The sequence below is a fragment of the Myotis nattereri genome (genome assembly GCF_964212035.1).
Source record: "Myotis nattereri genome assembly, chromosome: 5".
Taxonomy (NCBI): Eukaryota; Metazoa; Chordata; class Mammalia; order Chiroptera; family Vespertilionidae; genus Myotis; species Myotis nattereri.
The window spans coordinates 3991178-4012993 of record NC_138080.1 but is presented as its reverse complement, the minus strand read 5'-3'; the positions used below and the strand labels follow the sequence as shown (position 1 = coordinate 4012993).

Sequence of the window (21816 nt, the reverse complement as noted above, 5' to 3'; positions counted from 1 at the left end):
CGGAGGGCCGTGTCCAGTTCTGCTCAGATGGGATGAGGGCAGCAGCGGGGAGGGGCTGAGGGCTGTGAGAGGGGGTCCCCCCAGTTCAGCTCCTGTTCGGTTCATGTGGGTCCCCTGCATTTAATGTTGATGCATCCAGCCGTCCTTTGTCCATAGGACCCATCTGCAGGCGCGGCTCACACGAGCGCCCGCTCCCAGCCCGCCTTCCCGGCGCTGTGCCCTGGCGTCGCCCGGTGGCTGCGGGACGGTAGTTTAGGGCACTTGAGGCCTGGTCTTACTCCTAAACTGCTAACTAGTCGGGAGGAGATTAGCACCAGTCGAATCATCACTCGTCTTCAGAGTTCAGAGGTCACCTGCCCGAATCCTTCCGAAAATCAAGGTCCACAGAGATGAAGTGGCTGCCTAGGGTGCCCCGTCCGGTAGGAGCTGGAACGGGGGTCGGGTGGGGGTGGGGGGTGGCGAGCGTGTTAGCTGTCGCTCACGTTTCCACCCGTCGCAGTGCCCGAGAACGAGGGGGGACAAGGGGGGCAGAGGGGCCTTCGGTAAGAAGTTATCACAACCTCCTGAGGGATTGCAGCGGCTGGACGCCGGGCTCTGCGGTCAGATGCCCCTGGGCCTACCCCTGTTCTCTGCTCTCCGGGACGGAGGTTGGTTTTGTGTGAGAGCAGCACCCGCTTGACTAGTGATCGCGGGGACTGGGCGCAGGAACGCAGTGGCGAGCGTCTGGCTGTGCAGGGGACTCAGTGCTGCTGAGACTTGGGGAGACGCAGAGCCGGCAGGAGCCACTGTCCCGGAAAAAGAGGTTACAGCGCGTGGTGAGCGAGCGCCCTGCAGAGCTACATCTCACGCTGCATCTAGAAGAGCCATTCCCTTCGCGGGTTATCTCACTGTCGGGCCCATCTCTAACCGCACCCAGCGGCAGATGGACACACAGCCGGAGGGGCTGCGTCCAGGCTGGGCTGCAGGAGTGACTGGAAACAGCGCTGGCCCTCACGTCCCTGTAGGGCAGTGGTTCTCAACCTTCCTAATGCCGCGACCCTTTAATACAATTCCTCGTGTGGTGGTGACCCTCAATTTCATTGTTACAAGTTGGACATAATTAAAGCACAGTGATTAATCACAAAAACAATATGTAATTATAGATGTGTTTTCTGATGGTCTTAGGGGACCCCTGTGAAAGGGTCGTTCGACCCCCAAAGGGGCCGCGACCCACAGGTGGAGAACCGCTGCTGTAGGTGCTGGCAGGCATTCGCCGTGGCCTCCCACTGTTTAAAGTGCTAACCCTGTGAAAACGCTGGGTCCCTAGCGCTGCAGCCCTGTGCCGGCTGCACAGGATGAGGGAGACCCTTCCGGGGGAGTTCTGTCTGCGAGAGCGCGGCGCCTCCCACACCCGACGCGGGTAGGACTTGCCTGCGTGAGGCTTCGCGTCGGGGACACTGGGCGGTGGTGTCCTTGGCAGGGTCCCCCCAGCCGTGGGCGGTGGCGCTGGACGATCCGTAATGACTCTCGGGGTCTCTGCTGATTCACTGACAGGACATGACCAGGCCACAGCGACTGTGCTGGGCTCCCTTGACCCGAGACGGGAAATCAAGCCCGGTTTCTGGTAACAGAACGGCTGCATGTACACGTCCCGCCCAGAGTCTGGTAATTGCAACAACGAGGCCGGCCGAGGGCGCGCCCCGTGACGTCGGACAAGCTGCTTTACCTGCGAGCAAGTTCAGCCTGATGATCAGAAAGCTCGGGTTTGTGAGAACCTGCGTTTGGGAGTAAGAATGCTGCTGCCCATGGACCACGCTGAGCCAGACGACGAGGAAGAATGAAAACTGTTGTGCAAGCCCTGACCGGTTTGGCTCAGCGGATAGAGCGTCGGCCTGCGGACTGAAGGGTCCCAGGTTCGATTCCGGCCAAGGGCATGTACCTTGGTTGCAGGCACATCCCCAGTAGGGAGTGTGCAGGAGGCAGCTGATGGATGTCTCTCTCATCGATGTTTCTAACTCTCTGTCCCTCTCCCTTCCTCTCTGTAAAGAATCAATACAAAACGTATTTTTTAAAAAAAAAGAAAAAGAAAACTGTTGTGCAGGGCGCTGCCCGCAGGGCCCATTCGTTGGAGCGTCGCCCTGTGCACCGAAAGGGTGGCGGTTCGCTTCCCAGTCGGGGCACAGGCGCAGGCTTCACATGCAAGCCCTGCTTGGGATGCATTCGGGAAGCAGCTGATTAATGTGTCTCTCTCTCTCCCTCTCTCTCTCTCTCTCTCTCTCTCTCTCCCCCTCTCCCTCTCCCTCTCTTACCTTCCCTCCCTCCCTTTCACCCTTCCTTCCTCCCTCTCCTTCCCTCCCTTCCACTCTCTCTAAAATCAGTAAATGAATAAATAATTGTGGCTGGTCCTTTCCTGGCCCTCAGCGACTCACAGTCTGTGTCCTTCTCTGAGACATTTGTCTACGGGTGCCTGCAGGGACCACACGGCCTCCTGCCATTGTGGTGTGGGGTTTCCTCTCTGAACACGCAGGGCGGTCACCGCGCCACGGGCCTTTTCCTTTCCCAGCCCTTTGACTACCTGAAGCTCCAGTGCGTTCATTACCAACTCCAGGGCACACAGGTGTCCCCCAAAATGTATACGCACCCTTTGAATAATGGGTAAGGCCGGGTGTATTAAGATACATCTCATTTCCACATTGAGCGACCAGCCGTTAAAGCAGGTGGACATTTTTTGGGGGCACCCTGTACTTTGGGGGGAAAACCCAGCGAAGTCATTGTCAGGATGAGGTGCGTGATCCGAAGTGCGTAAGGCGGCCCTAACCTTCGTCCAGAGCTGCAGTGGGAACCTGCCCCCCTTGTCTGCCCGCAGCGCTGACCCGCGGCTTCCTGTCCCCCAGGATGGCGCCCCTGCCCCTGTGGCTGCTGTGGCTGCTGCTCCCGCTCGGCCCGCGGGCCCAGAAGCTGCCCACGCGCGACGAGGAGCTCTTCCAGATGCAGGTCCGCGACAAGGCCTTCTTCCACGATTCCTCGGTGCTCCCGGACGGAGCTGAGATCAGCAGCTACCTCTTCCGAGACACGCCTAAGAGGTACCCCGGACACCCTCCCTCTCCGCAGGCTCATCGGGGTGTCAGCCGACACGCTGTGCCCGGGCGCTTTGTGGTTAACCTCGGGTGGCCTGGCCCGTGTCTGCTCGGCGGGAAAAATGGGGAGCCGCTGCCCATCCTCCGTGGGGTCTCCCGTTCCCGCCCACGGTGACCCTTTGGGTGGAGGGCGATTTTTGCATTTCTTACCTTTGGAACGATTGCTTTCTTTCCTTCAGGACAGAGGGAAACTTCTAAGGAGGGCTCTCTAGGATTGAAATGAGATTCATGAACACACATGATTCTTCAAAGGTGTGCAGTTCGCCTTAGAAGGATAACATGACTTTGACCAATATCATCAGATTTTGAAAGCATCAAACCCAACAGTGATAAAAATGGACCCTGTGCGTTTACCTTCATGCCAGCCTCATCAAACTGGGCTCACGCAGTGCTTCTAAACATTCTGACCTTTAAAAATGACATGTCTCTCTATATATAAAAGCCTAACAACCTGTCGACCAGTCGCTATGACATGCACTGACCACCAGGGGGCAGATGCTTAATGCAGGAGCTGCCCCCTGGTGGTCAGTGCGCTCCCACAGACAACCTCCCACAGCCTCTCCCCCCAGCTAGCCGGCCCCCTGATAGGCCTTGATCACCCGCCAGGCCGAGGGACCCCACCCGTGCATGATTTTGTGCACCGGGCCTCTAGTATGTTACATAATTAAGTATATATGTGTATATCCTTCATTAAGCTAGTTATATGTAAAGTGAGTTACTTTTCAGTACCTCAGACTCCTCTCAGCCATATTTCAGGAAAGTTTCTCCTATTAGCTGGGGCACGAGGGCATTCTGAAGGGAAAGACTGTCTCACCAGCAGTGACCCCTTGTCCAGAGATTGAAGTGCAGCAGATCGTTGGGTCATCTGTCTCTTGTCACTTCAGTTTTGATTGACAGTGACAATGGAGGTGCTCCCTCCCACCGTGGCCCACGTGGCATGTCCCCCTCTGGCCCGAGAACGGTAGCAGGGGATTGGTTTTCCTATGTTGCCGGACGCGGCCTGTGGCTTGGGCATCATTGCAGCGCTGCCTGAATGACATCATTTGTTTGAATGGATGTAATAGGTTAGGAGCTGCCCCGTCAGTAAAATAAAAAGAACCACCATCCCTTTAATGACATCCTCAAGAGTGAAGGCCCCAAATGCAAGGACGAAGACATTGCAGAGACGTGGTGTCCCTCCATTTACCAGGCTCAGGCTGTGAAACGGGACAGGGCGTGGGAAACACCTAGTCGCTCAGCTGAATTATTTTCAGATGAATTCTTCTTTTTTTAAATATGTTTTGTTGATTTTTTACAGAGAGGAAGGGTGAGGGATAGAAGTTAGAAACATCGATGAGAGAGAGAGACATCGATCAGCTGCCTCCTGGACACCCCCTACTGGGGATGTGCCCACAACAAAGGTACATGCCCTTGACGGGAATCGAACCCGGGACCCTTTAGTCCGCAGGCCGACGCTCTATCCACTGAGCCAAACCGGTTAGGGCTCAGCTGAATTCTTGCCGGACACATTTGCTTTTCGAGTTATTTTGTCTCTTAAAATCTTTGAGTGAGTCAGAATTTTTCTTTAAAAGTGATTTTGATTTCCCAAGTGCACCAGTGCCCTGTTCTGTGGTGTTCTTTATTTTTAAAAAAAATATATTTTTATTGATTTCACAGAGGAAAGTGGAGTGAGAGAGCTAGAAACATCAGTGATGAAAGAGAATCATTGGTCGGCTTCCTCCTGCATGCCCCCTCCTGGGGATGGAGCCTACATCCCAGGCTTGTGCCCTGACCAGGAATTGACCTCCTGGTTCATAGGCCGACGCTCAACCACTGAGCCACACCGGTCGGGCTGTGGCTTTTGCTCTAAATGAAAGGAGACACGCTCTTGGGGGGTTAGAGCAGGGGGAGTGGCATGTGCTTACGGGTGTTCAAGGATCACTGACTGCCACTGGGAGGGGGTAAATGAGTAGGGGGCCCAGGGGGCAAAAAGGACCAGTCGAAGGGACCACAGGGCTCAGGCGAGGGGGGCGGCTGGGCTGGGAGGGTGGCACGGAAGGTGCAGCAGAGTGACGGCTGGGGACATTGTAAAGGCAGAGCCAGCGGTGTTCTGGGTCAGTTACACGGAGGAAGAGGAAGGAGGAGCAAGAACGATCCTACTCTGTCCTGAGTGCCTGGGAGGTCGGGGTCACACACGGGCAGGGCAGACCTCAGGAGGAGCTCACTGGGGTGAGAATCAGAAGTTTGGGTTCGACACCTTAAGTTTACACTCCCAGTGAAATCTCAGTGGAGGTGGCAGGAGATAGCAGTACCTCAAACTGAGGTCGGAGTTCAGGCTGACAGTTGAGATTTGGGAATGGTTCACGTAGAAGAGGAGAAACCATTAGCCCAGTGCAGTCACACTTGAGTGCGCACAGGTAGAGGGGTGTGCACAGGTAGAGGGGTGTGCACAGGTAGAGGGGTGAGCACAGGTAGAGGGGTGTGCACAGGCAGAGGGGGTGTGCACAGGCAGAGGGGTGTGCACAGGCAGAGGGGGTGAGCACAGGCAGAGGGGGTGTGCAGAGGCAGAGGGGGTGAGCACAGGCAGAGGGGTGTGCACAGGCAGAGGGGGTGTGCACAGGGGGTGAGCACAGGTAGAGGGGTGAGCACAGGCAGAGGGGGTGTGCACAGGTAGAGGGGTGTGCACAGGTAGAGGGGTGTGCACAGGTAGAGGGGGTGAGCACAGGTAGAGGGGTGAGCACAGGCAGAGGGGGTGTGCACAGGTAGAGGGGGTGCACACAGGTGGAGGGGTGCGCACAGGTAGAGGGGGCGCACAGAGGTGGAGGGGTGTGCACAGGTAGAGGGGGTGCACACAGGTAGAGGGGGTGAGCACAGGTAGAGGGGTGTGCACAGGTAGAGGGGTGTGCACAGGTAGAGGGGTGAGCACAGGTAGAGGGGTGTGCATAGGTAGAGGGGGTGCGCACAGGTGGAGGGGTGCGCACAGGTAGAGTGGTCCGCACAGGCGGAGAGGTTGTGCACAGTAGAGGGGGTGTGCACAGGCGGAGGGCAGGGGTGCAGGCACAGGCCCTGTCTGTCCCTGGGTGACCAAGGGCTTGGAAGGTGAGAGGGAACCACAGAGGAGATGGACGGAGTGGAAGACCATGATGGTCCCTTTGGAGAGGGTGTGGGTGGCGATGGGAGAACACAGGGGAGGAGGCCAGGAGGTGCGGGCGCAGGCGCAGGAGGGAACCCCTAGGTAGGCCGCGCGGGGCAGCGAGCAGCTCTGGGCTTGCTGAGCTGCAGGACCGGCCTCAGGCGAGGCTCCCGGCTCTGAAATGCTGGGTGGAACCATCCGCGCTACTCGGAGCGGGAACGTGCGGCACCGTCACAGCCGGGCCACGTGTCCGTCCTCCTTGAAAAGTCACTCGAAGCTTCGTAGCAAAATCAGGGGAAGCAGGGAGCAGGATCTGATTTTTTAAAATTTGTCTTAAAATCACTAGGTTATTTCATTCCAACAGAAAGTCTTAGTGGCAGAGAATGAGTCTTTCCACTGATTGAAACTTTGATCTTTACTTTTAAAATCTTCTCAAGTGGGATTACGTACTTTATGCAAAAGCTGTGGCCGCTAGTACCGTGGATCAGGGTCGCTGATGTGAGAAGCGAGCAGCGCATCTCGCAGAGACCAGCAGGCCTTTCAGAGACGCCGCTGGGCGAGGGAGCATGTGAAACGGCGGGTGACTGTCAGGGTGGGTGCCTTCGGGGTCCCTTACAAGCCTGCTGCCAGCGTATGGAAAACACAGTGCCTGCCGGTCAGCGCGCCTGCGGGTTCCTCGGCTGTGCCCGATGGGAATGGCGGGGCGCAGGCTAAATAGCACCCCAAAGAGCCAAGTGTTGGTTCTTCACTCAGGGTGCACCCACATTACACGTTTAGCTCAGCACCTTTTCATCCTTCCACGCGGTGCTGCCGGTAAAGCTGGTTGCAGATTTGGCGGGTGGACGCCGCGGTTCATGGGAGAGCACCGCGATCGTGTAGATGGCCGGTTCCAGTCCCTGTGAATTGCGTGGAATCAGCCTGTGGTTTTCCGTGAGCCCGGCTGGGGCGGCAGAGTGGACCCCTGTCTGACTGATGGCCCCTCGCCCGCAGGTACTTCTTTGTGGTGGAAGAGGACAACACCCCGCTGTCCGTGACCGTGACCCCCTGCGACACCCCCCTGGAGTGGCGGCTGAGTCTGCAGGAGCTGCCGGAGGAGGCCAGCGGGCAGGGCTCAGGTGAGCAGTGGGCGTGGCTCAGGGGAGCAGTGGGCGTGGCTCAGGGGAGCAGTGGGCAGGGCTCAGGGGAGCAGTGGGCGTGGCTCAGGGGAGCAGTGGGCGGGGCTCAGGGGAGCAGTGGGAGTGGCTCAGGGGAGCAGTGGGCAGGGCTCAGGGGAGCAGCGGGGAGGGCTCAAGGGAACAGCGGGGGCCGAGGGGAGCAGGCCCAGGCCCCGCATGGTGGCTGCAGCAAGAAACAGCCTCGCCTCCTGGTGCTGCAAAAAGTCAGCGGGGACGCAGGGGACGCTAGAGTTTCTCCACGGAGATGAGGGAAGCAGCGGTGGCACCAGGGGACAGGGTGGCACCAGGGGACAGGGTGGCACTGGATGATGGGGGTGGCACCAGGGGGCAGGGTGGCACGAGGGGACAGGGTGGCACTGGAGGACAGGGTGGCACCAGGGGACAGGGTGGCACTGGATGATGGGGGTGGCACCAGGGGACAGGGTGGCACCAAGGGACAGGGTGGCACCAGATGATGGCTGCACCCGCCTGGCTGTGGGTTTGGTCCCGCCTGAGCGTGGAGTCACACTGAGGTAGAGAGAATGCGCTGGGCTCTCAGCGGGCCTGAGCCTCGCCTGGGGCCTGGGCGTTGGGACTCAGCTCCCAGTGACCTACACGCAGCCGAGGTCGCAGACCCGTCTCTGGGGCACAAAGGAAGGCGACTTGGAGACAAGCACAGTGTGTCCAGCACCTGAGAGGAAGTCGCAGGAGGCCTGGGGTCGGCAGTGGAGGGAGGTGCTGGTGCCGCTGACAGGAGGCAGCTAAGACACGAGGACATGAGAGAGCTGGCCTGGGGCCCGGGAGGGTGCTGCAGGGAGGGTGCTGGGGGAGGGTGCTGCGGGGAGGGTGCGGGGGGGAGGGTGTTGGGAGGAGGGTGCGGGGGGGAGGGTGTTGGGGGGAGGGTGCTGCTGGGAGGGTGCGGGGGGGAGGGTGTTGGGGGGAGGGTGCGGGGGGGGAGGGTGTTGGGGGGGAGGGTGCTGCTGGGAGGGTGTGGGGGAGGATGCGGGGGGAGGGTGCTGCAGGCAGGGGCGAGGCACTGGGCGCGAGGGCCACACTCAGTGACGGGGCTGTGGAATCAGGGAGACGCTGACAGCTCATGAGGGGGTGAGGCTGGGAGAGAGAACCAATAGTCCTGTGATGGCTGCTGACCTCATGGTTTAATACAGAATCCTGCACCTCCCTGCCCGCTGCGGGCTGAGCTGGGAGGCGGTTCCCCGGGGCCCTGCTCTCCTCGCCATGCTGATCTCTGGCCGCTGAGACTCGAGAATGAGATGCGGGAAGCATTTGCTTTCGATGCTTTCCCGGCATCGCTCCGACCGTGTTCCCGGCGGGGCAGGCTCGCGCTCTCACATGCGTCCCACTCTGTACTTTAGGGAGATCACAGGCCGAGGAGATTAGCGAGGGGCTGGCTGTGGATGCGGTTGAAGGGATGGTCCCGTCCAATCGCAGGTGGCGGGAGGGGCTCTCGCTCAAAGGGCTGAGGTCTGTGACCTACAAATTCCACTCAGAGTCTCTCCTGAGAGAGAATTTAAAGTCACAGCCGCCTCACACACACACCTCACAGCACTAGTTACGACGGTCAGAACAGAAATTAACCACAGTCTTATTCTTATGCTGCAGTCTTAAGTGAGGAAAACAGGATTCAAAAATGGAGGTTTGTCTAGAGACATGCATGCATGAAGAAGAGTGTGACTCAGTGACAAAGAAAAATGGGGGTGAAAAATATGTTAAAAAGCAAAGACTGGAAGGGAGTAACCCAAAATCTTTATAAAGGGCTGCCCAGGAGCCCTGACCAGAATGACTTTTTATTTTTTTACTAGAGGCCTGGTGCACGAATTCATGCACCACTGGGGTCCCTTGGCCTGGCCTGCGGGATCGGGCCGAAACCAGCTCTCCGACATCCCCCGAGGGGTCCTGGATTGCGAGAGGGCGCAGGCCAGACCGAGGGACCCCACTGGTGCACGATCATGGCCAGGGAGGGACCGTGGGAGGGCTCCAGGGCATGTCCAGCCTGTCTCGCTCAGTCCTAATCGGCTGGACCCCAGCAGCAAGCTAACCTACCTGTGGAAGCGTCTGCCCCCTGGTGGTCAGTGCACGTCATAGTGAGTGGTTGAGCAGCCTTAGCATATCATTAGCATTTTACACTTTGATTGGTTGAACAGCAGGCCGGACAACCAGACACAGTATATTAGGTTTTTATTATATAGGATTTTTAAAAAATATATTTGTATTGATTTCAGAGAGGAAGGGAAAGAGAGAGAGAGATAGAAACATCCATGATGAGAGAGAATCATGGATTGGCTGCCTCTTGCACGCCCCCTACTGGGGATCGAGTGCGCAACCCAGGTATGTGCCCTGACCGGGAATCGAACTGTGACCTCCTGGTTCATAGGTCGGCGCTCAATCCACAAAACCAAACCAGCCAGGGTGACTGGGGTGGCTTTTTAAGTCTTGTTCCATGTTTCCCAGTTCTCTGCCGGCAACAGGCATTGCTATGACGGTGGGGAACGCAGGGGGTCTTGAGCCCGCGGTTTGCAGGCGGCCACGCAACTGGGCCCCTGACAGCCGCCTCTGCTCTGTCTTCCAGGCGAGCAGGAGCCGGAGCCGCTGGAGCAGCAGAGGCCGCAGGCCACGCACGAGGAGGGCGCCGAGCTGCTGTCCTACCAAGGCAACGACGTGGAGTCCTTCGTGTCAGCCGGCGCCCCCTCGGGGCTGTACCGGCTGGAGCTGCTGTCCACGGAGAAGGACGCGCACTTCCGAGTCTATGCCACCACCACGCCCGCGTCCGACCAGCCCTACCCGGAGCTGCCCTACGACCCCAGGGTGGACGTCACGGCCCTGGGCCGCACCACGGCCACGCTGGCCTGGAAGCCCAGCCCCACGGCCTCCCGGCTGCAGCAGCCCGTGCAGTACTGCGTGGTCGTCAGCCGGGAGCACAACTTCAAGAGCCTGTGCGCTGTGGAGGCGAAGCTGAGCGCGGACGACGCCTTCATGACGGCCCCGAAGCCCGGGCTGGACTTCAGCCCCTTCGACTTCGCCCACTTCGGGTTCCCTCCGGGGAGCCCGGGCCAGGAGCGCGGCCCCTGGGCCAGGCCACCCCCCAGGCTGGGCCGGGCGGCACCCTGGCGGCCCCAGGCCGACATCCAGAAGGTGTGCATAGGAAACAAGAACATCTTCACCGTCTCGGACCTGAAGCCCGACACGCAGTACTACTTCGACGTGTTCGTGGCCAACGGCCGCAGCAACATGAGCACGGCCTACGTGGGCACCTTCGCCAGGACCAGGGCGGAGGCCGCGCAGAAGACGCTGGAGCTGAAGGACGGGAAGGCGACCGAGGTGTTCGTGAAGAGGAAGGGTGCCAAGCTGCTGCGGTTCGCCCCCGTGTCCTCCCACCAGAAGGTCGCCTTCTCCGTCCACTCCTGCCTGGACGCCGTGCGGGTCCAGGTGCGCCGAGACGGGAAGCTGGTCCTGTCCCAGAGCGTGGAGGGCGTACGGCAGTTCCTGCTCCGGGGGCGGCCCAAGGCCAAGTACCTCCTCCGGCTGAAGGGGAGCAGGAAGGGGGCGTCGCTGCTCAAGGTCCTGGCGAGCACGCGGCCCGGCAAGCACGCCTTCCCGTCCCTCCCCGAGGACACGCGGATCAAGGCCTTCGACAGGCTGCGCACCTGCTCGTCGGTCACCGTGGCCTGGCTGGGCACCCAGGAGAGGAGCAAGTTCTGCCTGTACAAGAAGGAGGTGGGCGACGCCTACAGCGAGGACCAGAGGAAGAGAGAGCAGAACCAGTGCCTGGGGCCGGACACACGGGCGAGGTCGGAGAAGGTGCTCTGTAAGTACTTCCACAGCCGGAACCCGCAGCGGGCGGTGACCACGGAGACCGTCCGCGGCCTCCAGCCTGGCAAGGCCTACCTGCTGGACGTGTACCTCGTGGGGCACGGGGGGCACTCCGTCAAGTACCAGAGCAAAGTTGTCAAAACCCGCAGGGTCTGCTAGTTACCTGGGTGCCGGCGCGTCACGTGGACCTGTCACGGGGGCCTCCAAGATGCGGGTGCCCATGGCCGAGCGTGAGGGAGGGGTGTCCGCGGGCGTCCGTGGATGCTGGCGTCCCCTCGAGAGGGGAGACTGGTCCTCGCACGCCCAGGGTGCCTGGTGTGTGACGTCACAGACAGACCCCAGCAGGAGCCGCCCTCCCCCCTCTGACCACTGCATGAACTGCTTCTAAATTATTTTATTACCTGAAAGTTTTAAAGATGCCACTCATTGCACACATCCCCCCAAATGCAAACCAGTCCTCTCGATAGATGCTAGGATATATCGATATAAATTATTTTATGAAGTCTTGTCTTAAATGTCAGTGTGTCTATGATCGTAAGCTATTCAAGTCTCCTGTTAAAGCGCAGATCGGATCTCCGTCCATGATGTGGACGGCGCTCTGTTCAGTTGTGCGGTAAATGCTTATCCGTCGGGTGGAATGTTTAAATGCTGTATGTCTCTCCTGTGCGGAGTTGACACGTTGTATCCATGTACATAACATTAAAGACATTAGAGTCTATTCTGCTCATTTTCCCAAGCAGCGACCTTGGTGTGTCCAGTTAATGTCTGTCCCCCGAACTTGCGCCCTTATGCACTTTGGCACCGGGCCCGACCCTCTTTGGATAGTTGCAGACGTGGCCCGTCTCCCGGACGTCGCCATGGCACTGGAGACGGGATCACGGTCCGCGCTCTGACGCTGAGCAGCTCGCAGTTGTGAGCACTGAGAGTCCGGAGGACTGGTTCTCACGGGACGGGCCGAGCCGAGCACTGCGGCTCCCCGAGCGCCCAGCACCTCGTCCTGCACAACCAACCCAGTACCTCTCTGTGTTTAAAATAAGCTCCTCCTTTGGGTACAAGCCTGCGGTAATTCCAGGTGTTTTCTGTGTGCGTGCAATTAGTAACGAGAGAACGCCAGAAGCGGCTGTTTCGTAACATCAACAGTCCGACACTTTTCCCTTTGATTTTTCATGAATCTTTAACAAGTAATTTAGGGGTCAGACCAAACTGAGGCCCCGGGTGACGGCGTCCGTGTGTCCGAGGCCCTGGAAGGTCGGTGCTAGGTGGTTTCGTTCTCCGCACCTGCTGCACGTGAGGCCGTGAGGACCAGGACTCGGACGGGCCGGAGCCTGCAGTCGCCTGAGTTGTGTGACTTCGGGAACCTGCCCATGTGCGCAATCAGGTGGGGACGGACCGGGTCAGGTGACGCTACAGGCTACTTTCTTTCTCTCATAAGACGTTGTCCTTGGTGGAACTCTGCGATGCTCAGTTACAGAGTTTCTGGAACTCCAGGTGGACACAGGTATAACCCTTCGCGGCTCCCTCGTCCCCAGCGTGCCGGCTCCACCTTCCCCAGGGGCCGGCACAGGTGCGTTCCGTGCGGGCAGATGGCTCTGGCCCAGGGGGTGTGAGTGCTGGTCCTCACAACAGATGCCCTGCCCCCTTAGGAGCAAGTGCCCCTCATCAACATGGACCATCCAACTCGTCTGTGTTGAGACCAAATCAAAATGTGTCCCGTGTGTCTGTGCGAAACAGCAGTGGCACCTGAAATAATCCTTTATAAGGACGAGTGTATAACCAACCTAGAAAAAAACATTGTTGGTTGAAAGTAAACCTTCAGAACTAATAACATCCCAGCGATGTTCTCTCCTGAATTATGAGCGTGGTGCCTTGGGAAGGGGGATCCACGGTCTCTCATGACTCGCAAATACGTTCTCACACAGCAAAGCGCTAAACCCACTCCAGTGAACCCGCCATAATGCGGCTTCCGAAGGTGGCGGGCTCCCCGCTCAGCCGGCCGGGAACCAGGCCAAGTCAATTTCCCCGAGCTGGCGTCTCCAGCCGCTGCGATGGTGGCTGCTACAGCCTCTGGATAAATCCGAGCATTCTTTCATGCCCCAGTGAAGTTCACCTTTTAAAAATGTTAGGCGAGTGAGAGACACTTGTGAAACTCCTGTCACTCATCAAGAAAGGACCTATTAATGTTAAAGCTCCGTTACCCATGTGCTGAGGTTTTAGGAGCGCGCAGGTGAACGGAGGACAAGAGAGAGAATTTTGGTCCTAATTAACGAAAGAACTAGAAAGCAGCTACTGTGAGAACGCACCCCCTCGTGTCCACGGAGCTGAGGTGTGCGTGTGGAGAACCGGGCGCGGGAGCCCCGTTGGGACCGGCGGAGCCGCGATGAGGGGAGCGCGGTCTGAGCACACACCCAGGTGCACCCCTTCAGTTTTCAGGTGCAAAAAGAGACGACCAGAGAAATGCCAACAGAGTTCTCGTAGTCGACACAGACAAGGGGTGGAATTGCCCAGGCTCCGAGATCCTTGCTGGGATATAAATATAAGTCAGTTCTTAGGGGGGAAAAGCCACTCGATCGTTTTCCAAAAGGAAACAAACGTTTTGCCTTCTTGTTGATGTCAAAGCAGCCTTGTCCTTAAAGCCCATTTCAGATTTCCTGAAGGGTGTGTGCACAGCCTATAACCGATAACTGCAAACTGGTAAGAAAAAAACAGAATGGTTTTTATTTTTATTTTTTTATTACTGATTTCAGAGAGGAAGGGAGAGAGAGAGAGAGAGAGAGAGAGAGAGAGAGAGAGATCATTGATAAGAGAATCACTGATTGGCTTCCTCCTGCACCCCCCCCTACTGGGGATCAAACCACAAATCGTGCATGTGCCCTGACTGGGGATCGAACCGTGACCTCCTGGTTCAGAGGCTGGCGCTCAACCACTGAGCCAGGTGGCCAAGCTCAAATGGGTGTCTTCAGAGACAGAGTCTTCTACTCTAGGTCTGCGTGCACACAGACTTGAGGCAATATGGTCATTAGTTGCTTAAATGACAGCCCTGTGTTTTTAAAATCGAAACTATTCAGAATCAATAAAAATTGGAGCGGATGACTTCCTTGGTCAAATTGCTTTACCATCAGTGTCTAGATGAGTTTTTAAACATCATTAAAGGGTTCGTGCTGGAAGGACGCGGGCATCCCTTATTGCTGCTGTTCAGAACACATTTGAAAAATTCCGATTTGTGGAACCCTGAGAAGCCAAATGAAGTGCCTGCAGTAAAATCGTCGCTTCGATGAACTCCGGGCGTTCAAGTCAGCTTGATGGCTCTTAACAGTTTGGGAGGTTCAGACGCCGTCAATGAAAGCAGTTTCTCTCATGCTCAGCTCGTGGGATTCGATGGGCCTGTAACCAATCAGAATCTCTTTCAATACCAACCAGCCCCTCAGGGACCACCTCGTCCACAACCTCACCTTTTTTAAAAAATGGGTTTTTATTGATTTTCGAGAGAAAGGAAGGGAGAGGGAGAGGGAGCTAGAAACATCGATGAGAAACATCATCTATTGACTCCCTCTTGCACGCCCCCTGCTGGGGATCAAGCCTGGCCACCTAGGCATGTGCCCTGACAGGGAATGAACTGGTCGGTGACTGCTTGGTGCCTGGGATGACACTCAGTTCACTGAGCCACACCAGCCAGGCACGGCCTCGTTTTATATGTGAGGAAACGGAGGCCCAGTGAGAGCAGAACCCCGATTCCTGTGCCCCCAGTTTAATGTTCCCTCCGGAAAGCCACAGCGACTCACCTGGGTGCACCTCTGTCTCTGCTCAGGGGCTGGCGTCAAAGCAGAGCCAAACCCAAACCAGCATCGACCTTGGAGAGCAAGATCCCGTGGCTCTTCCCCAGCCACTCCCTCCCCCCTGACATGGTGGGATGAGAGAAAGCCGGCTGGGAGCTGGCTGTGGGGTGTCCCCCCATGAGGGCTCTAAGGAGGGGGCGCTGGTGGGCTCAGCCATCCTGCATGTGCTTGTCCGTGGAAACTGGGCTCTGCACACTCACGCTGTGTTGTCCCCAGAGCTCCGGCCAGAAAAGCAAATTGGTTCATCGGGGCCTTTGCTGTTACTCTGAAGGGGGGACGTGGGGGAGGGGGGCAGAGAAGAGAGGAGAGGAGTATAGTCCTACCTCATTTCTTCCTCAACGGGGTCTGTGAGGTCGAACGTAGCTCAACTGTATAAGGTTTGGGATTCTGCCCTACACCCAACCTTCCCCTGGGAAACTTGACCTTAATCGCCACCTGCTAACTGCCCGTTGGGTGGCTCTGGTGGTTGGAGCAGCGTCCCCTACGCCCGAGAGGTTTTGGGTTTGGTCCCGGGTCAGTCTGGCCACGTAGGGGAGGCAACCATCAATGCCTCTCTCCCCCTTTCTCTCTCCCTTCCTCTCTCTCTAAAATAAATAAACATGTCCCCGGGTGAGGAGTTTTAAGAAATGAGTAATTAACATTGTCTCCCACTGATAGACATTCTCGTTTCCTGGGAACAGAGGGCCGTGTGTGACGGTAAGATTTCCTTCATTTCTGTTTGTTTACTCTCCTCGGTCTCAATTTTGAGAAAGAAACTTCATCATCAACGTTCAGAGAGGACGTTAATTAGAATGGCTTTTCATACCCACCCCCAGACCTCGTTCAAAAATGTTTTTAAATATCCAAAGTGTGAGAGAAACAGAAGGCCTGCAGAGAAAAACAGTGGGCTCCGACACTGAAGCGTCTGGGCGTAGGCACGTCGCAGGAGGCACGGGCATCGGTCGGGCACTAACGAGGACCAGGTGGCCTCGGCCGTCCCCCCGGGAGAGGGAGGAACTTGGAGTAGAGGGGGTTGGGTCCTAGTAAAGACCCATTAAAAACAGGAATAAGAGTAAACGTTCTCATCGTCCCGTCACGCCACCGGGAGCACTTCGGGAGAGCTGAGGAGGTCTTGAATGGGGAGTTAGGAATGTAGAGTCCAGGGGCTCTGACCTGGGGCACGCTGAGCCTCCGCGGACACGCGGGGCCCCAGGCCTGCAGACTGCGGAGCAAGTGTCTGAGTGGACTCGGCTGTAAAACAGACAGAGCAGGCGGGTCTTGCTACGGCTCATGAGATCCAGTCAGAACCGCCTACAAAATACAACCATCTTACGACAAAGAGGTGGGATGAATGTGTTGCTTCGAGTCCAGAATTATTGTCAGAAACTGGTGAATTTTAAGCAGCGATTTAAAAAAATTTGCCGTCTCTCCCTTGTTGGTAAACAACCTGCCAAGGTGAATACCCAAATAAGCAAATACCCATTTCTTGTCTGTAGTCAGTTCTTCGTGTAGTCCTTCCAACGTATATAAATAGGGAGGCCCAGGGCGATATACCTAAGATATAGGTACTTGACCAGACCCCAAAATGTCCATATTCAATTATAACTCGGACAGGGTTTTGCTTCTGAGAGAAATTGTAATCAACAGAACCAAGTATATTAACGCACAGTGTGTGTGTGTTGGGGGGGGGCGCGCGGGAGGAGGTAGACCTGTTCAGTCCCATCCCTCCCTGTGGAATAACTCGGACCGTGAAAGGAGGCGGTCTGTGAGCGCCTCTCCCATGGGCTGGGAGAGCTGCCCACGCCCGTCTAGGAGCAGCTCCCAGGGGCCGCAGCAGACCCTGGGCAACCATGGCCGCCCGGCCTCTGCGGGGGCCGAGCTGCGCTCTCCACAGACCCCGGGGCTAATGGGGGTGGCTGTGGCTCAGCCCCAGTACTTACAAGCCGCCCTGGCGACATTTGAGCAATTCTGGCTTTTTCCAGGCGGAGCGAGAACTTCATTGAGGCAGGTGAGGAGGCAAGTGAGACAAACAGCATAGGTCTGTTTCTTAACTGGCCAAATGCCACTCCTCCAGTTTTGTTACAGTAAAACTCCAGTTTAAAAACATGTTTTTAAGAAATCGCAGGCTCCCTTAGCAGGCTTTTTACGTGGTAGGATCACATACCCCCTCCCAGTTAAATAACGCTTAGCATTTTCCTCAACCGGAGCGGCCAACATCCAAGTCAGAGGTTGTCAAATTTTGCCTTTTTCCATCACGCACACGACCCCGGATTCCTGCGGGGCGTCCACGCGTGATCTTCGGGTCTGGCAAAGGTGGCAAAGGTGTGAAGCCAGGGTAAGACCCGGCACTAACATTTACATTACTCCTGTTTTGGCACGTTCCCCTGACTCATGGCGGGAGCTGTGTGCTGAGCAAACTTGATGCCCCAAACCCTGCGCGCCAGGGCCCGGCATGCGTCGCAGGAGGGAGCCAGGGCTGACACTGCGGGTAGATGCTCCGATTGGAGTTCCCGGCGCCGAAGCACAGGATGCTTATGCTCTGCTGTGGACACACGGGGAGGGCCGGGCTTCCGGTTCCATATCGCTGAGGACTCCGGCCAGTTACCGGCTGTCAGGAAGCCCAGGCCGCCTCCCGCGCGTGCTGGGCTGCCCTGCAGGAGGAAGAGGAGGAGAGCGCTTCCAGACGCCACTGCGCTCTCCCTTCTCTGTTGAAGCCACAAGCTGATGGAGCCAGGACTGTGCGGCCGGCAGAGGAGAGGACGGGCACGTGTGCTTTTAGCTTCAGTGCCTTGAGCGATCTCATTCGAAAATGAGGAGGGGACGATGGCGGAGATTCCTTTTGGAAACGTGGGGAAACCAAGGACTTTAAGCAGACAGCGAGCCAGGCCTGAGAAGTACAGCTATGGAGCCCTAATGACTGAAACGAACCCATTAGTGAACAGACACGGAACCCAAGGCACCGAGGAGTCACCGCCTGGGTTCAAGGTCGCCGAGTGAGTGCGGAGTGGGTGCATCTGGCTCCGGGGTGAGTCTCTCTCCACCTCCACCTGCCTGGTCCTGGGCTCCAGTGCTGGTTAGTGAAGCAGAGTTTCCCACAAGGAGAACATGAGGGGCAGATAGACACACAGGGGGCGGGGGAAGGATGAAAATATTTTCAGAGCTTGGTCTCGACACAGAAATGATTCTCATTGTGTGGGTAAGTGTGGAGGGCCAGAGACAGAAGAGAAATAATTCCGAAAGCATGGCCGAGTTCCCCCGACCACGCCCAATTTTCATTGTCATGGTGTCTTGTACTGTAGCACCACCTTGCTTGGTATCTGCTTATGATAGAGAATTTGCTGTAATGCTTACATATAATATAACGTGTCTGTAATACGATGCCAATAAACCTTTATTTAATGCTTTTGTGTTTTCTGCTTTGGGTTCTGTTGGGCCATTGTTTTGCCTTCTTTTGTTATTTTTTTTTTCTTTTAATCTTTATTGTCGAAAGTATTACATAGGTCCTCCTTTCCCCCCATTAACCTCTTGGTCATGGTTTTTAAAGGCAGATAGATACTGAGCCTTCATTATATCTGGCCCTGAGCTGAAGTTCTATCCTGAATGGAGGCATGGTGTTGCTCACCCAGGACAACGTGAAGAGATAGATGCTGTTATTGCCCACACATCACCGATGAGGAAACAAATGTCAGAGAGGTTAAGTCATGCCTCCAGCGTCACACAGCGAATGAGGGTGCAGCCCAGGGCCCAGCCCAGGGCTCCAGGGAGAGCCAGTGAGTGCAGATGAGTCTCGGTCCCTGACTTGGGGGGCGGGGCCCGGGCTGTGAGGCTCCCAGAACCTTTAAAGCCCGCGGACCTGTGCTCACTCTTTTCAGCCCCTGCTTCTGGCACGGGAGGTACTTGCTATGGATAGTTTCCTGGTTCCCTTTAGGACACATTTGTTCCCTGCAAATGCTTCCTATGTCCTTGGCCTGAGGAGGCTCGCCCAGCCCCTGCCCAGTCCTGGCTGCAGGCTGGTGACTTAGCCTTGCTGGGGCAGGCGCCCTGGTGGCGGTGCCCAGGCCTCCCCTCAGAGGCCAGGCGTCAGCAGCCATGGCCGCCGTGGCTGACCCCTCTCCTGCTCTTCCTGGGACAGGGCGAAGGGGGAGCAGGGCCCTGGTGCCCCCTTTCCACTTTAAAAATAGATTTTCCTAATTCCTGCAGCAAGCATGTCAAACTCAAAGGCTACCACGGACCAAATAAACAAGGTATAAGTTTATGTGCCGCAAAAACACAAAAGCTTCCATTTTCATAGAAACGGAGGTTTATTTCCATAGAGACATGCTGAATAAAGGGCTGAAATAAATGAGTCATCGTCAACATGAAATAATAGAACATTTTAATAAAAATTAATATTTTTTTCTTGAACATTAACTTACCAGACACCAAATAACTGCACAAATTAATAAGCGTAAAGCAAATAAACCTTGTTCTCTGAAAGCAAAATATTTCTTGTTGTGCACAGCAAACAAGTCAGTCCAAGATTAATGAAGTGGCCATCGGCTGCTAAAATAGTCGCTGCTGGTATCAGTGGAGAGAAATGGTGCGCCTGCGCATAAGGCATGTAAGGGAAATGAATGCAACAGGATTATAGTCATCAGTCATTAGCGAATGTTGTAGTTCATTATTAATAATTATTATAACAGGATATTGTAAAAATTAAGTTATGAAATTTTTATTAACACACTTCTCACATACAGCTATCTTGGCTGGGCTGTAAAAATGTTCGTTGTGGGCCGCATGTGGCCCGCGGGCCGTGCGTTTGACATGCAGTAATGTTGTCCTACAGTAATGTTGTTTAAAAATGGCATTAGCAAAACACAACACGAAATGTGAACCTTCCCTCTAATTCCACGCCCCAAAGAAAATGATAGCGAACAATCTGCTTGCATTCCCTGCACAGAAACTAATGCGCATCATTATCCGTTTGGGTCAAATGGGGAGCCACTGCAGGTCTATCGCCAGCGCCCTCCTGGCCGGGCCTCAGCCCCACTTAGGCAGGAATTCTGGGAGTCGGGTTAGCAGCACCGGCCTTGGTAGCTGGTAACCCTCCATCACTGACTGAACCCTGCACCCTCCCCCCAACCTGGCACTGCCTGCTCACCTGCCTGCCTCCTGCAGGGAGCCTGCGAGGTCCAGGATGGCTAGACTCCCCCAGTCAGCTTCTGCCCGCGGACCCACGCCCACCCTGCCCATGCCCAGATCCCCGCGTGTTTTGTGGAGCCACCTGTCTCCCCTCCTGCAGCGCCCACAGCAGCGCCCTGCCTCCAGCGCCGGGCACATGACCTTGGCTCCCCGTGGGACAGGTGGCAGCACAGCCTCTGTCATAATCAAATGCTTCCAGACTCTGCTGCCTCCCCAGCACCCCCTGGGGGGTCCCCCCCGAGATAGGGACTGTTGCTAAGGAACAATGCACACAGGTTCTAAGAACCAGAGAACTAGATCCACGGTGAGTTCAGAGACCACGACCTGGGGCCGGTTCGAGGGATCTTCTGTTGACAGTTGTCATCAGCGCTGCACGGGGTGGTTTGTGCTGCTCCACGCAAATCAGGTGACCTTCGGCAAGTGCAGCCGGCGCTCCAGGTAGAAACTGTCCCCGAGTCCATGTGACACAGAGGGGGTTACATGCAGGTCATCCTGGCTTCTCTTTTCCTCTCCCCTCCTAAACCCGCCCCCACCCCCTGAATCCAAGAGAGCCGGGGACCGAGGCTTTCAGTGAGTGCTTCGTCCGTCCTGTGTGGGGGGAACCAGGAGGAAGCAAAGGCTCACCCCACCCAGTGCCCTCCAGGGATCCTGTCATTGGGAAGGTGACAAGTCGCCACCTGCAGGACACCCTCTGTCCTCTGCGAGCTGCCTTAGGAGAGCTCAGGGGGCTGAGGTGGTGGCCACAGAAGGGGCGGGCCCTCTGGGGCTTGAATGTCTGAAGTGTCCCACACTCTTTCCTGAGGGCACTTGAGCAAACACCTTTAAAATTACCGTTTCCTGCCTATTCCGAGTTCTGCTTATTAAAGATTAAAAAAAGAAAGGCTCACAAGGTGTCTGTAGAGGACTAAAGTATGAACTGAAAAGTATTTTCAAAGAGCATGTGATAAAACGGTTACTGATGCACTTTGGGTGAGATAAAAAAGTGTATGGTAATACCAACATCTGGTTTGTTGTACAAGTCCTGATTTTATATGTATTTTCAAAAAATATATGCATTTTATATAAATACACAGAGAATATAAAGTCATTTACAAAAACCATAAATATATATATATATATGTATATATATATATATATATATATATATATATATATATATATATAACCCTAACATGCAAATAGACCGAACAGAGGAACAACTGATCGCTATAACGTGCCCTGACCACCAGGGGGTGTGCAGAACATGGCAGGTATGGCAGCAGGAAGCAGGCTGCAGAGTGAAGAACATGGCAAGTGTCAGCTGCAGTGGAGCAGGTGAGCGGGGGCGCCAGACCAAGGCTGTCATTGGGATGAGCCTCTGGTGGTTAATGAAAAGTTTTTGCTCCTGAGCACTGTGGTCCCGCCTGGTGCTCACACCTGCTGCAGGCACTGGCCCCACTCATACTCGCTGCCAGCGCCCGGCACTGGCCCTGATCACTTGGCTTCTCTACCTCCCCTTGCTCCTGAGGGGCGATCAGGGCTGGCAGCTGCCTCTCCCACCCACAGCCAGCACTGGAGCCGCTGCTCACACCTGCTGCCTGCACCCAGTGCTGGCCCCAATTGCTCTGTGCCTT

At 56.1% G+C, this 21816-nt stretch overlaps 1 protein-coding gene across 1 annotated transcript; it reads left to right on the top strand.

The window, feature by feature from the left end:
- Positions 1-2874: 2874 nt before the first annotated feature.
- Positions 2875-11945, top strand: NDNF (neuron derived neurotrophic factor; the record flags this gene model as incomplete). Its single annotated transcript, XM_081093059.1, has 3 exons — positions 2875-3062; positions 7219-7343; positions 9970-11945. The coding sequence occupies 3 exons, from the start codon at positions 2875-2877 to the stop codon at positions 11367-11369; spliced, it is 1713 nt and encodes a 570-aa protein (XP_080949185.1). The 3' UTR covers positions 11370-11945.
- Between the last annotated feature and the right edge of the window lie 9871 nt (positions 11946-21816).